General features: G+C 49.7%; 1 protein-coding gene and 1 long non-coding RNA gene across 5 annotated transcripts; one reads left to right on the forward strand and one right to left on the reverse strand.

Annotated features, from left to right (window-relative positions):
* Positions 1-7,502: 7,502 nt before the first annotated feature.
* Positions 7,503-11,094, reverse strand: LOC142842945 (uncharacterized). Of its 3 annotated transcripts, none has more exons than XR_012909545.1 (3): positions 10,789-11,094; positions 8,784-8,863; positions 7,503-8,003 (listed from the first exon to the last, which is right to left on the reverse strand). It is a non-coding gene; the product is annotated as an uncharacterized LOC142842945 (long non-coding RNA). The 3 variants fall into 3 exon arrangements; XR_012909547.1 differs by lacking the exon at positions 10,789-11,094 and adding an exon at positions 8,978-10,169; XR_012909546.1 differs by lacking the exon at positions 10,789-11,094 and having other exon boundaries at positions 8,784-10,169.
* A 246-nt stretch (positions 11,095-11,340) lies between these two features.
* Positions 11,341-15,021, forward strand: LOC142842944 (lymphocyte antigen 6E). 2 transcript variants are annotated; one of them, XM_075959521.1, is made up of 4 exons: positions 11,341-11,525; positions 13,622-13,716; positions 13,958-14,077; positions 14,211-15,021. In XM_075959521.1, exons 2-4 carry the CDS (start codon positions 13,665-13,667, stop codon positions 14,429-14,431), a joined length of 393 nt encoding a protein of 130 aa, XP_075815636.1. In that variant the 5' UTR covers positions 11,341-11,525; positions 13,622-13,664; the 3' UTR covers positions 14,432-15,021. The 2 variants fall into 2 exon arrangements, with proteins under 2 accessions (XP_075815636.1, XP_075815637.1); XM_075959522.1 differs by having other exon boundaries at positions 13,625-13,716.

Consider the following 15,021-nt stretch of genomic DNA (forward strand, 5'->3'; position numbering starts at 1 on the left):
GGGTGGGAGACTGACTAAACAAAACCAACGAGAGCAAAACTCACCCAAACCTAATGGCTTTGAACCATAAAACATAATTATCCTAAAGTGATTCTAATTTTGAACCAAATAATCACAAATCAGTTTATAAAAGAAGTTTCATGTTGCCAGAACTGACTTAAAGGAAGAATCAAAACTACAGACAGCAAAAGACTCAGGACAAGCCAGGTGATGGTGGCACACGCCTTTAATCCCAGCACTCGGGAGGCAGAGACAGGCGGATCTCTGTGAGTTCGAGGCCAGCCTGGTCTACAAGAGCTAGTTCTGGGACAGGCACCAAAGCTACAGAGAAACCCTGTCTCAAAACACACACACACACAAAAAAAAAAAAGACTCAGGACAGTCAGAGATAAAGATCCTGTGACCGTTCCATCTGTGACACTGTGAAGGGCAAAACGGGTCTTGAGCACGTGGATAAGCACTGGAGAAGCCAAGGAATGGGGTACTTAGTGTTCCTCCTGGAATGCTGGGAAATGGATGTGGTTTACAGCCTGATGATCCTATACTGATGAGCCAGGATCGTCTCTATCTTCCAGAATCTATGCTTTACTGATCCCAGACCCTTTCCCCTTAACACCCTAAGTGTGACTTCCAGATGTCATTCGTACATTACAACAGCCTAAGTGATTTCTACGTTATCTTCGGGCCAGGCATTATGTTGGCCTCAGTCATTCTCCCTAGAACCTTGGCTTGAGCATCGTTTCTAAGTCAACAAGAAACCATCGTAGGGACAAAGCTATATGTACTTTGATAAGAGTTTCAATGTAAACATGTCTTAAGCTTTGATTTTCTTGTGGGGAATAAGTTAATTGTTATCTGAATACTTTTCCAAAATTGTGCTGCTCTTAAATACGGCTAAAATAAAATTATCTGGGTCAAACTCGAGAAGTTCTGGCCCAGCAGCAGTTATGATAAAATTGGGCTGAGCCAGGTTTCAGTTCTAACCTCGCCCCGATCCTTTCCCTCTGCCTTCTGTAAAGCCTGCAGGGGAATCACCACAAAGCACAAATACTTTAACTTTAGAATTATAACCAAGACATATTCAATTTCTAGGACTTTCTCACCACTTTGTAACACGTAATAATAATGGCTTTTCCCAGGCCTGTCAGCACTTGGGAGGTAGAGGCAGACAGATCTCTGTGAGCCTGAGACCAGCCTGGCCTACATAACAAGTTTCAGGCTAGCCAAGGCTATATACTTTGCCCCAAAGTAATAATAACAATAATAACAGTGTGTTGTGTGATAATAATAAATCAAGATCCATACCAATGCAAATTATTTATATCTATATCCCATCCCTCTTTAAATGTAAACAAACATTTGTAGACAATATTTAGGAATATGGGCATAGTTTTCTCCATACTGCTTCCTGCTGATTGTTGGGCGTAGTAATTTTTAGGGGTGTTCACGGCAACCTTCGGGGGATCTTGTTCCATCAAACCACACCAGTCTGGAAGCAATCCAGGTTCTCACCCTCTGTGGAAACCAGAGAAGAAAATCTTTTCCAAAGCAACATATCCTTAGACCCAAACTTGAAAGTCTAAAACTTAAGCTGCACCATTACTCTGGTATATATGGTACCTCCTGCTTGCCCCACCCAGTTTAGCATGGTGGAGCCTCTGAGCTGCACACATCTCCACACTTCCAGGCACACAGCCAGCCCACGTTGCCAGCAAGCAAGCTGCAGCACGCTGCTCACAAACCCCATCCAAATGTTCAGTTTCTCAAAAGAGTCAGGGTTTGTGCTAGTAGCAGCGCCCACAGCTGGGAAGCTGTCGTTTTGAAACCCCACCCCGACAGCTGCTGCTGCTGAATCAGTCAGCCCTCTCTTAAAGGAGCCACAGCTTGCCTCCTCAAGCAAAGCTCATTTGGGGAAAAAAATGCAGCTAAACTTTTTGTTTTTTAATGTCTAGAATTTCTTTTCAAGCTTTCTCGGGTTTTATGTGGATATAGTTGGCCATGTTGGAGTGCCAATCTGTAGTAGGGTGGTCACTTGTTCGTCCTAGCTGCCCAGAACTGAAATAATCACACAGAAATTGTATTAATTAAATTACTGCTTAGCCCATTAGCTCTAGCTTCTTATCGGCTAACTCTTATACTAATTTAACTCATTTCTATTAATCTGTATATCGCCAAGTGGCAGTGGCTTACCAGCAAAGTTTCCGCATGTCTGACTTTGGCGGTGGCCCCATGGCTTCTCTCTAACTCCATCTTCCTCCTCCCATGCTACAGGCCAAAACAGTTTTCTTTATTCAATAACTGATACATAGACAGAAGAACCTCCCACACCATTTCCACTTCTTAGATCTGGTGTAAATTGCAAAGCAGTTTCAGCCTACACTAAACTTGTGACCCTCTTCACAGGATGCATACCCTTACCCTTGTTCCTTCCCTTTCAATGAGATTTCTAACAACGATAACAGCCAACTCTCTCACTTTTGTGAACTCTTTCTCTCTCTTATAAAAAGGACCTCAAGAAGCCAGCAAAGGCTGCTCTCTCAAATCCCAATGTATGGTGAGACCCCAGCTCAGTCTCAGGGGCACCCCAAAATACAGCTTGCTTTAATTGGACAATGGTGGATCTGTTTTTTTCTTGTCATGATTCTCAGGTTTAACAGTAGGCAAGTCTGCAGGGTATTTTCTTGGTTAACGATTGATGTGGGAGGGCCTAGCCCATGGTGGGTGGTGCTACCACTGGGTAAGTGGGACAGGGTTGTGTAAGAAAACAAACTGAGTAAGTCATGGGGCACCAGGAAGTAAGCAGAACCCCTCAGTGGGCTTTGTTTCTGTTCCAGCCCTGGGTTCCTACCCCGCTTCCCTTCATGATGGGCTATGATGTGGAAGCGTAAGCCGAGGAAGCCCTTTTCTTCCCTCCAGTTGGTTTTTGGCAGCATTTTTTGTTTGTTTGTTTTTGCAGCAGTACAAGGCAAACTAGAACAGAAATTGGTACTGTGAGTATGGTCTTGCTGAGGCAGACCTAGCAATGGTGCTTTGGGGTGGATTGTGGAAGTATCTGGAACTTTGGACTGGAAAAGTCGGTACATATCCAGAGTTTAATAGGAGTTTAGGAGATAAGAAATCTGACAGCAATGCAGACAGTGGAGGCCTGGATCATGAAGTTTAAGAGCAGACTCTAGTGGGACAATGTGTGTGATATATTTAAGTTAAAAATCTATAGTTTCTGGTCAGCTGGGACTGAAAAATCAGCTGTATTAATAAGAAACTAGCATCACCAAGGCTAAATCCTCTGGGAGAAGTTCCTCAGGGTCAGCAAACAGAAGTCGTGGTCCAGTGTGGGGGTTTGGGGCCAAGGGGGCACAGCTAGTTGTCATATGTAAGAGACTCACACATGGACTTGAGTCATGAGGGGGTCATGGGGTGATGGAGAACATCTGAGGTTTGGCACTGTGAAGGTCAGGACAGGCCGCTGGTGATGGTACAGCCTCCCTAGCAGTGTAAGCCTAGAACTCAAGGGGTCATGGGGAAAGTCTGAGTCTTGACCACATGGAGCAGATTAGAGCTCCTATAAAGAGGCCAGATGAAGGTGCAGTCTAAATTGCGGTGAAGACCCTAGCTTATCGGAGGTTACCGCCAAGAACAGGAAGTAGTGGCAAACCAGAGAAGTGGGACTGTTCAGGTCCTTTGGAGCTCAGAAGATCATGTGTGGGTGCCAAACATGCAACACTGAAGGGCTTTATACTGTTGGAAGTCTGGTTTTGCTTCTGCTTGATGGCAACAATCCCCTGGTTCTTCCCTCTTGGAGTGAGAAACTATTTAAATTGTTCTGTTTGTACAAACAAAAACCAACAGCAGTCTTGAAAAGAGACCTAGGTCTTTTTAAGTGTTGAAATTCTTAAGGACTGTAGGGCCTTTAAAGCTGCACTATGATTTATATGGTGATGTTAATATTAACATGAGAACATGTTAGTTAATATTAACGTGAGAAACAAAAAAGAAAAGGTTACGGTCTGAATAGTGATGTGTTTGTGTGTCAAGTTGCCAAGGGTCAGTTGTGCTGGTTAGTTTTGTGTCACCTTGATATGAGCTGGGGAGGTGTGAAAGACAGTGTGTATTCAGCATAAATAGGGAGAGGCTGGTAACTGAAAGACGGGTCAGGTGCAGCTTGATGGGTGGTTGAGTTTCTTGGGACCAAGCCCAGCCAGTTTCTTATCTATTACACACTTAAAGCATTTCTAGGATTCCATGCACCTTCAGCAGGAGGAACCGGTGATTAGAACTTCAAGGGAAAGCCCTAGAAGGGTCCCGTGACCCTCCCTCCCTTTACCAAGAAGGAATATTAATAACCTAATTACTGTGACCTACCTATCAGCTGAACAGTTCTAATTGCTACCATAACAGCAGTTACAGCCTTCTGCGGGTCACCATAGCCACTCAACCTCATGATGATCACGGTTAAACCAAGCCCAGAGAAAACACTTATCCGCCATCTCTGTACATCCTAATTAATTCTTGACCCAAAATTACTTATTTTAGAATTTACCAAGCATAGCCAAAAGCTTACATTGTTCACAGCACCAGCTGTGGTGTGATGGCGGCTTAAGTCTGTAATGCCAGTACTTAGGAGGTTGAGGTGGAGAATTGTGAACAGTTTGAGGTCAGGCTGGACTGTAGAGAGTAAGACCCCATGGAGGGGGTTGAAAGAGAAATGTCCATTATAGGCTCATGCATTTGGGTTGACAGCGCTGTTTGGGGAGGTCATGGAACCTTTAGAAGGAAGAACCGGAAGGATGTCACTAGGGAGTGAGCTCTGAGAGTTCTTAGCTGCTCTCCACTTTCAGCTCCTTCTCTTGGATTCACACTTGCCTTCGAAGATGTGATCTCTCAGCTGCCAGTTCCTGCTGCCCTGCCTTCCTCACCATGATGGACACTTATCCATCTAGGAATCCTGAACCCAAATAAATTCTTTCATAAAGTTGCTGTGGGTCCTGGTGTTTTATCTCTGCCACAGAGAAGCAGTGACTACATCCTGTTGTTGTGAGAGGCTGCTTGTTGGTTCCCAGAGGCTCAGCCCCAAAATAATCACACAGAAACTATATTATTTAAATGACTGCTTCGTCCATTAACTCTAGCTCCTTATTGGCCAACTCATATATATAAATTTATCCCATCTTCATTAATCTGTGCATCGCCATGTGGCAGTGGCTTACCGGGTAAAGTTCCAGCATCTGTCTCCAGTGGGGCTACATGGCTTCTCCTTAACTCTGCCTTCTCTCTCCCAGCATTCAGTTTAGTTTTTCCCCACCTAGCTCTGTTCTACCCTATCAGACCAAGCCAGTTTTATTAACCAATGGTATTCACAGCATACAATGGTGAATCCCACATCGTTCTGTCTTAAACAAAAAGAAGAAAATAAAGCAAAACAACAACAAAAAACATTTAAGCAGGGCATTATGAAAGCAAAACCGAGGCAATGAAGCTGTGAAGTAAACAGAAAGCCCTGACATCTTCTTCTTAAGAGCAGACCAGCACTGCTGTTTCCAAACGGACAGACTCCGGTGTCCCTACATTGTCTTCTCACAGCTGCTCAGCCTCTTAATAGCCCAATCCCTGTTGTTTTTTTTTTTTAATAGACAGAGTCTCTTCTATCCCAGTTTGGCCTTGACACCGAGGATGACCCAGAACTCCCAACCTCCTGCTTCTGCCTCCCAAGTGTTTGGATTATAGGCCTGCACCACTGCTCCTGGTGTATGTAGAGCTGGGGATAAATGAGTCCATGGCTTCTTGTTTGCTAGGCAAGTACTCCACCAACCGAGCTGTATCTCCACCCCTAACAGACTTAAGAACAGACTTCTTAAGCTTTTCTGCTCATGATCTCGTTCACTCAAGAGAGGTTCTTTTTTTGTAAGAGAAGATAGTTTATTCCAGAGCCAAATATAAATGAACATGACCCGGGAACACTGATCTGGGTTACCCCAAATTCCATGTTCCGATATGGCAACTGTTTGATGAACTTATTTTATAGGAACCGACAAAGTCATAAAACACTTTCCAGACACACTAGCAGAAACATCAGGTAGGTGGGACATAGCAAATGGGGAGGGTACAACTCTGCTATAGGCCTCAGATGCTGTCTGTTATTTAGCTGGAAGAGTCTGGGTTCTGTACAATGATCTGATGACTCTGTGAAGCCTGCTTATGTGGCTATTCATTAATAATCTTTTAGGAAACTCGGGTGATGAGACTGGCCTGTGAGATCACTCATCCTCCCACAGTTGGGAAAACTGTTCAGGTTCTTCATCCTTTAAGCTGCTGGCCATGAAGGAGAGACCAGCGCCAGTGTCCTTATGCCTGCTGATGTCTAGTCATCTGCCCACTAAGCATCTCAGTGACTGGGAATGTCGAGCTGTATATGTGATGCCAATTCCAAGCCTCAGTATCCTCTGCAGGTAGATTTGGGGCACGAACTCTCTTGAGGTTACCACATCTATGCATTTTATTCTGCTGAATTTATTTCCCCAAATGCCAGGCTCCCCCAGTTATGGGGTTCCCATTCCTGAGCACCTACCAAAGACAAAAATCTTCCCCACTTGTGACCAGAGGTCCCCTACAGTATATTCAGCCTGAATACTTGATACCTCAGTTGGGACTGGATGGACAGGACACCTGTGCAGAAGATATACTTTCTCCCTGTGCTGGCATCAAAATGCGGGGTGTCTCCATTCAATCGTTTGTTTGTTCATTCATTGACTTTGAGAACAGCTGGGCACCCTAGGACTAGGGGGAACTAAGTCAGATAAAAATGGCCAGAACAGCTCCAGGAGGGACTTAACTGCTGCCAAGGGGTGCCAAAGAGGAAGGGATCCAGGGTGGGGAGACACAGCAGATGAGAGACTGAGAGCCAGAGGAGCTACTCCAGGGCTGCCTGCCACCCACTCAACTGCCCATGAGAGAAGATTCAAGGAGGGCTGCAGGAGGGAGGACCACTGACTGCTGGGGTAACACTCTGCTTTGCATGGGAATGGTACTGGCTCTCTCTTTCATCTGAGCCTTCCTTGGGACAGGGGCCTGCCTGGAAGAGGTCTGTGCAGTGATATGGCTCAGCCAGCAAGAGGAATATCGTCCTGCCCATAAAAACTCCAGAAGCAAGATTAGCAGACTGCAGACAGGGGTTCTTCCACTCTAGGTGCAAGGATTCAATCCAGCACCCTCTGATTGTGGAAGAAACCTAGGGACTTTCTGACCCCACTAACCTTGTCAGGCAGGGTGGGCCAAACTGACAAGCGGGCTCAGAGCTGACTAAGGCTGAGTCAATCAAGTCCTCAGGGCTAGGACCAGAGCCTGCTATGATCTGCAGATGAATGGACAGCCAACTTTCAGCCATCCTCGTGAGATTACATTCTATCCAGGAAAGTCAAGGGACTGGAGAGGAAGAAGTGGTACAGGTTACATCCTGTCTTAGTCAATGTTTTATTGCTGTGAAGAGACACCATGATCGTGGCAACTCTTATAAAGGGTTTTTTATTGGGGCTAGTTTACAGTTTCAGAGGTTTAGTCCATTATCAGCATATGGGGAGCACAGTGGCATGCAAACAGACATGGTACTAGAGAAGTAGCTAAGAGTTCTGCATCCGGATCCACAGGCAGCAGGAAGAGTGACACTGAGCCTGGTTTGGGCTTTCGACACCTCAAAGCCCCTCCCCACCTCCAGTGACACACTTCCTTCAATAAGGTTCCATCCCCTAATCCCTCTCAAGTAGTGCTACTCCCTGATATATAAGCATTCAAATACATCAGCCTATGGGGGCTTCTTATTCAAACCAGCACACAGCCCAGTGGGAGCTGCCTAGACAGAAGGACTGCTGCCCTGCACGGTGGAGGGTGAGAGCCCATGTTCCAAAGAAGAAATTCCTTGTCCTTAGACAGATTATCCTGTCCACTTGAGCTGAAGACATAGTGCCCCCAAAGTCTCCAAGGACTCCTGAAGTAGGTGAGTGTTTCTATACCTGTAGAGAGGACAGAAAGGGAATTCCACCAGAGTGAGACAGGCTCAATGGCCAGACACTCCACCCCATGACAATGCCATTGGCATAAGCCTAAATCACGCTATGGATGGCCATTGTCAGTCCATGCTGAGGAACCAGAAAGATTAACAGAACTGAGACTGGAGATGTGGCTCAGTTAGTAGAGCCACTGTTCAGCATGCACGAGGCTCTAGGTTTGGTCCCCAGCACTCATAAACCTGGTACAGCAGTACACATCTGGAGCACGAATTCTAGTTGGTCTTAATAAACCTCAGAGTCAGCTATCAGGGTGTGAAAGCTGAAGGACCAGAGAAGCAGAGCAGTCAGCCACTAGAGAGTTCTTATCTCTACCAATGCTCAGACCAAAAGGGTGATCCTGTCCTCAGACTGACGATTGCTTCAGACTGGCTGCACTGAGCTCCTGTCTCCTCCCACCTTATATTCCTCTCTTCACCCAGCCATATCACTCCTGTGTGCCTCCCTAGTGCTGGGATCACCTTTGTGTGAGCCCTGTTTCTCTTTTAGACTGGATCAATTTCATGTAGCCCAGGGTAGCCTTGAACTAACAGAGATCCATCTGCCTCTGTCTCCCGAGTGCTAGGATTAAAGGTGTGTGCCACTGCCTGGCCTCTATGGTTAGCTGGTGTGGTTACCTCAGCACTCTGATCCTTAAGCAAGATTTTTTGTTAGATATAAACAAAATATCACCACACACACACACACACACACACACACACACACACACACACCAGTAATTCTTACCCAGAAGCAGAGGCAGAAGGATTAGAAGTTCATCCTCAGCTACTCAGTGAGTTCAAGACCGCTCTGGGCTACATCAGACCCTGTTTAAAAAGATTAGCTTCTTGTGATCACTGCTCTAGAAAGGCAAACATTTCAGGCCCAGGGAGACAGACACCACCATGATCGATGGACTCAGGACTGCTTCCCAACTGCACCTGAAGGGTGGTGACAGGAGCCTTCTATCCAGGAAAGCCGTGGGGGATGGGATCTCTGCAGGGGACAGCTGTTCAAGCTGACTAGGACTCTGAACGTCCTAGTCACAAGGTCTGTGAAGTCTGAACGTAGGACGCAGGAGATAACGTCAAACAGAAGACCTTGGTTAGGAAAGGAAAATCCATGGTCTGGGTGTTACAGAAGCCAGCGTGACAGCCGAGAGGCTCTCCCATGTGACTCTGGACTGCCTTCAGGTGAAAGAGTGGACAGGAAGAGCTGAGCCACCAGTGCAATGGGATCATATTTGTGAAGGGACGGACATCACCTGGCCCATTCACTTGGCGTCTGTCATCAGTGGACCGACTGGATAAAGGGACAAACCAAAAGAAGTTCAGCACGTGAGGTCAGCCTGATGTAGTAACTCCTGGCATCATCCCCGAGATCACTGTCCTCCTTGGGGACATGGACCCCAGTGCCTGTCATAGCTCCTATAAGCTTATTGCACACACGCAGTCTCTTCCCACCTGCACAGCATTTAGGGAGCCAGCCAGACTCCTGCGACCCCATGGGTCACTGCACAGCGAGGACCCTCTAGACAGTGCTCCCGAGGCATCTAGGCCTAATGGCTGAGCCATTAGGACACTTGTGAGCTGGACACCCATAACCATGAAGACCCCTCAAAATGCCACTTGTCTTCCAGACCCAGAGGAGGGGCCTGCGCTGATAAACTGTGACTCCTTAAATACTAAGACCCTGCCATGAGCTGCACATGGTGTCAGCCAGGGGATGACGTTCTCTGCCCTCAGTTCCTCAATGGTGACATCCTGGTAGGCATTCAGATCACTGAGGAAATATGAGAAAGATGTTCTAAAATGAGGAAGACACCTCCATCCTTGGCTGCTTAGACTTGTCCTGCCCCCAGGTGAGACCCTGGAGGGGACAGAAAGCCAAGGACTCAGACATTGAGCAACAACCTGGCCACGGGACAGTTTCCATCCTGAGGACGGCAAGTATATCACCCCAAACTGTGGACTCCCCAAACCACCAAATGTCACCATGCTGTAGCCTGGACATCTGAGGACACACTCCGAGCCTCACCTTCAACTCCTGAGAAATGAGCACTTGGAGCATGTGGCCCCCACCACCACTTGACGCATCGTACGACCTGTGAGGGGACATCATATGCTCCTAAGCCCCCCCCCCCCCCGCCCCAACAGCTGGCTTCCTGGGCATCTTGGCCTCAGCCCCACCCTGGCCAATCTACCATCCAGTTTCACAACTTTTTCCATCTCCTACCACCCCTCCTCTGCCCCACCCCCAGACTGTGAAGCTCCTTCCTAGGGCCAGCCATTGCCACCACCGTCAGCTCCTTAGACTGTGCGGGAAGATCAGGTGCAAAACCCCTATTCCCACATGTGCGATCAAAAATGGAAGTGCGACTCTCAGGAAAGCAGGTGGCAGAGACTCAGCAACCCACAAGCTCCTGGGGAGAATTCTGCAGGAGGAAGGGGAGGAGGGTAGGGGAGGAGACAAGCAGTCCTGCGAGGCAAACTAAACCCACTCCTTGTGCCCTGCCACGCCCCCAGAAGCAGGACAAGGGCCCCCAGAGTCCTGCTCAGGGCTCACACTCAGCAAGTGGTCTTTACTATTTATTGATTACGAAATACTTCCTGAGTACTAGAAATAAAATATTGAAAGATGCTTGGTAAAATCAGAAGGGCTGGGGATTTCTTTCTAAAAACTGGAGCTTCAGCACTTTAGATGACAGCCAAGACAGGCTGGCTGGGCTCTGGAGCCTCTGTTTCATACCCACCTAGTGGAGTGTAAGAGATGGCCCTGCTCGCAGAGGAAGGGGAATTGAGAACCAGATCTGTCCAAACCAGTGCCGCAATGACCTCTTTCCCCGAAATCATATTCTGTCGCCTCACCCCAAGAGAGGGATGGGCTCAGCTCGGAGGAAGGAGCAGGGCGGAAGGTGCACATCCTCGGTCCAGCACTTCCTCAGCCCCCGCGGCAGCGGAGATTCCCATGAGCGCCTAGGGCTTCGGGATGCAGTCTGTCCTCTCCTTCCGGAAACAAGCGGAGCCTGCGCACAGGTCCTAGCATCAATAATTGCAGCAAAGACCTAGCCCTTCCACCCTCCCCGGGTCTGTCCTGCAAGAGAAGGCAGACAGGCTGCACCGCTGGCCAGGTGGAAAGCGGCAGGCCACGCCAGCGCTCAGTCACCACATTTTGTGAGCATTTAGGGAAGACTTCTGGGTGCCACCGGGGTCTGGGGACTGCAGCCGTGGGCGCATGGGTCGGGACTCGGATCCGAACCTCAAAGGAGGGGCTGTACTGTTAGACCAGGGGCGCAGCCGCAGGACCCTGAGTCGAGTGGCCGGGATTGTCCACCCCCAACCAGTAGGACCCGCCCACAGCCCGTGGAGCGCCCCGCCCGCCGCCCGCCCCCGCCATCCGAGCCCGGCTCCGCCGCCAGGGAATCTCCAGACTGTGGCAATCTCCAGGACCTGAGGTTTGCGGAGCTCTTCGGGGTCGCTTCGCCCGGAGGTGAGTCTACGGGGCCGGGTCTCAGATTGTTCACGCGTCACGGGAGGACCGAGCCATGACGCGGATGCGTTGGGAGAGAGCTGGCGGCCTTGGTTGCAGCGTCTGGGGTCTGGGCACTCGGTACCCGGGTGCGGAGTGGTTGGAGCCTGCGAGGCCCCCCGGCAGCGTGCTCCATTCCTCCCATCCCCCAGTCCTCCTGGAATGTTTCTGGAGATCTGGAGCAGAGAGGGGCAAAGGCCCCTGCTGAGCCCTCACTGGGTGTCCCTTTCTCAACTCCACCGATGCTGATTTGTCTGCTTGGGATCTCCAGGGACACCCTTGTAAACTAGAGCAGGAGTTGTGGGACCCTCTGACTAGGTGGATTGGTTGCCCAGCGGCAGGACCTTCCCCAGAGTGTGGAGCGGGAGCTCTTTGTCTTTGTCCGGGATTTTGCATACGGGTGCTGAGGTTCCCGCGGTTGTGCCTTGTCCCTGGCTAGCTCCGTTGACCTAAACAGGCTCATTCCCCGGCCGCCCGCCTGCCTCTAGACACCTGGCTTTCACAGGTGAGCCCTGTGAGTTTGAGGAGGAGTTCCTGGGCCCCAAGCGGCCCTGCCCAGTGGCCTGCAGATGGTAGCTGTGGACAGACTGGACACAGACTCATCGCACTGGACTGGTTTCCAATTCCAACCACTCCCCTGGTACCTCCCCTCAGCCCTTCTGGTCACGCTGAGTCCTCCTCGACCTGTTTGTGGCATGCGCCAGAGCTTCCTAGCAGACAGCTCAGGGCTCCTTCGTTCCAAAACCTCACTGTGTTTAGGAAGAAGAAAAAAAAACAAACAGGCGGCTTCTTTTCTCCCTGTATGTACTGCCTGGAAGCGAGAACAGGCCCAGCTGGGCTTGGCACTGAACTTGACCATCTGGGGTTTTTGCTACCCACTACATAATGTTAGTTAGCAAGGCTCAAGACAGGAGAGGCCAAGGGCTGGACCTGGAAGACATTACAACTTCATTTCCTACTGCATTCCCTTTCTCTGTCTTAGAGGACCTCCCCAAATCTGTAAGTCACCCCTTTTCCTCTTGGTCTCTGGAGTGCCCCTCCCACTCAACAGATGGTACCAGTGTGCTCCCCCCCGTAGGAGGCCAGTGGTACTCAAAAATAGGACAGTGAAACCCAGCAAGCTGGTCCTTTCTCCAGCTTTGTCTATCCTGTGCCACAGACTCCTGCCCAGGTGCCCAGAAAAGCCCCGTGGCCCACCTGCCTGCCTAGTGTGCTGAAGGATACAGGTTGCCCTTCTTGTTGCCCTTCTGAGACCCAGGTGGAGGAATGGAGTTGGCTTCTTCAGGAAATGGGTCCTGAGCCCCACCCCCAACCTAGTATGGGCAACGGGAGGGAATGGTGAAGCCCAGAGGCCCCCTCCAAGAGTGTTCTGCACTGCCCTGACCTCCGGTCCATTCCCTAAGCCCCCCACTTCTGTGGCATCCTGAGAATTCTTGGTTCCCCCTACTTGGCCTTGGGTGCCCCCAAGTTTGGGAAGAGGATGTCAACTGGAAGGTACCATTAGATGAATTTGGAGAAAGATTCTGCACTTGCCAAAAGGGATGTCAGATAAAAGCTCTTTCAGTAATTGGCCGCAGTAGCAGCAGGAGGGGGCCAGTTGTACTGAGATAGAGATTTGATTAGCAGCCCATGGAGCAAAGGAAAAAAATCTGGCTGCTACAGGTTTCAAAAGGAGGAGGGGCTCTAGATAACATATGGCTTATGTAAGTGTGACTATAGCACAAGGCTGGCTTTAGGCAGTGCAAACTGCTTTCTGATTGGTGCAGGGGCTAGGAAGCCTTTCCTGGATAAGGAATTGGGCTTTAACTCAGGTGGTCTCAATGGCTAGCCTCAGGGCAGCAGGGGGTTAATACTGCTTTCCTGCCCTACCTGGGGCCTGAATCCTGATCTACCAAGGGGACACATGTGGCTCACTGGGGAGGTGTGGGATGGTGCTGTCTAAGGCGGGATCCTGAGTGGGTAGCCTGTCCTTTAACCAACTAACTCTCTCTCTCTCTCTCTCTCTCTCTCTCTCTCTCTCTCTCTCTCTCTCTCTCTCTCTCTCTCTCTCATTTTAGCAGGCCTCTTTGGAGCCCTCACCAGGTGTCTGCCGCTTCCAGCATGAGGGTCTTCTTGCCTGTACTGCTGGCAGCCCTTTTGGGTGTGGAGCAAGGTATGGAGCCCTGAGACCCCAGGTCACCTTGTGTTTAAGGAGACACTTTAGCCCCTCCAGAACTACAGTCTAATGTCACTTATCGTCTCTCTCTGATCCAGGACCGAGCATGTTGTAGTTGCTAGTTGTCAGCAAAGGGTTGGGTGTCAAGCCCCGCTCCCCCCACTGGAATGGAAGCCTTCCCTGGAAGGCTTCCCCAGGGTGCAGACAGCTATCACCTACAGCGTGTCCCTTTTTGCAGCCCATTCCCTAATGTGCTTCTCCTGCACCGATCAGAAGAGCAACTTGAAATGCCTGTGGCCAACTGTATGCCCAAGCTCTGACAATTACTGTGTCACAATATCTGCTGCCGCCGGCTTTGGTGAGTACCATCCTAACCATCTCCCTGGCCTGCATCCTAACCATCATCTCTCTGGTCCGGACCAGGGATCCACAGTGCTTTCTCCATCTCCTGGTGTCCATATGTCTGTCCCCTAATCTCACTTTCCATACAGGGAATGTCAACCTTGGCTACACCCTGAATAAGGGCTGTTCCGAAATCTGCCCTCGTGAGAACATCAACGTCAACTTAGGAGTAGCATCCGTGAATAGCTACTGCTGCCAAAGCTCCTTCTGTAACATCAGCACAGCTGGCCTTGGTCTTCGCGCCAGTATCCCCATGCTGGGCCTTGGACTCCTGCTCAGCTTGCTGGCTCTGCTGCAACTGGAGCCCTGACCACCCCCGTGTGCTCCCCATATTCCCCCCAGCTCAGGAAGAAAAGCAGCCCCTTTTAGATCCCAGGGGACTCTAGGAGCCTTCAGCTCCTCCTGGGTGTGTCTGGTCCCCTTCTACACTCTCTCAGCATCAGGGATGAGCACCAAATGGACCCACATCTGCTCTGTTGAAATGGGACTGGCTACCCTTGTGTCCAGAGCCAATCCTGTGACTTCCTTTGGGGAACCAGGAAAGGGGTGAAAATCTTCCTTGGAGTCTCAGAGTCAGACACACTGATGAGGATGTCTAACCGAACGAATGTATACCTGTGTGCTCAGTGTGTCTGTGTGTGAATGAAGCCACCTGGAGTCTGGGATGGGCAAAGGGGACCTGGAAGATTCTAGAGCAGAAGGCCTCTGTCTCCACTAAAACTCCTTCCCCTGGCATTACTGTACCCAGGTTGTACCCGTTTCAGGAGTCTGCCCATGGAGGACTGCCACTCCCAATGAAGGCTCCCACCCCTAGTCCCAGTTGAGTCCCTGCCTGCCCTCTCTGCCCACACTGGCTTCCTGCTGCTATTCTAGTGCCTCAAATAAACTGTTCCCACCCAT

The sequence above is a fragment of the Microtus pennsylvanicus genome, chromosome 2 (genome assembly GCF_037038515.1).
Source record: "Microtus pennsylvanicus isolate mMicPen1 chromosome 2, mMicPen1.hap1, whole genome shotgun sequence".
NCBI lineage: Eukaryota > Metazoa > Chordata > Mammalia > Rodentia > Cricetidae > Microtus > Microtus pennsylvanicus.

Coding starts and splice junctions, on each gene's coding strand:
- LOC142842944 (XM_075959521.1), top strand. CDS start 13,665: ATGAGGGTCTTCTTGCCTGTACTGCTGGCAGCCCTTTTGGGTGTGGAG. Junction 13,717..13,957: donor CCTTTTGGGTGTGGAGCAAG/GTATGGAGCCCT, acceptor CCCTTTTTGCAG/CCCATTCCCTAATGTGCTTC. Junction 14,078..14,210: donor ATCTGCTGCCGCCGGCTTTG/GTGAGTACCATC, acceptor CTTTCCATACAG/GGAATGTCAACCTTGGCTAC.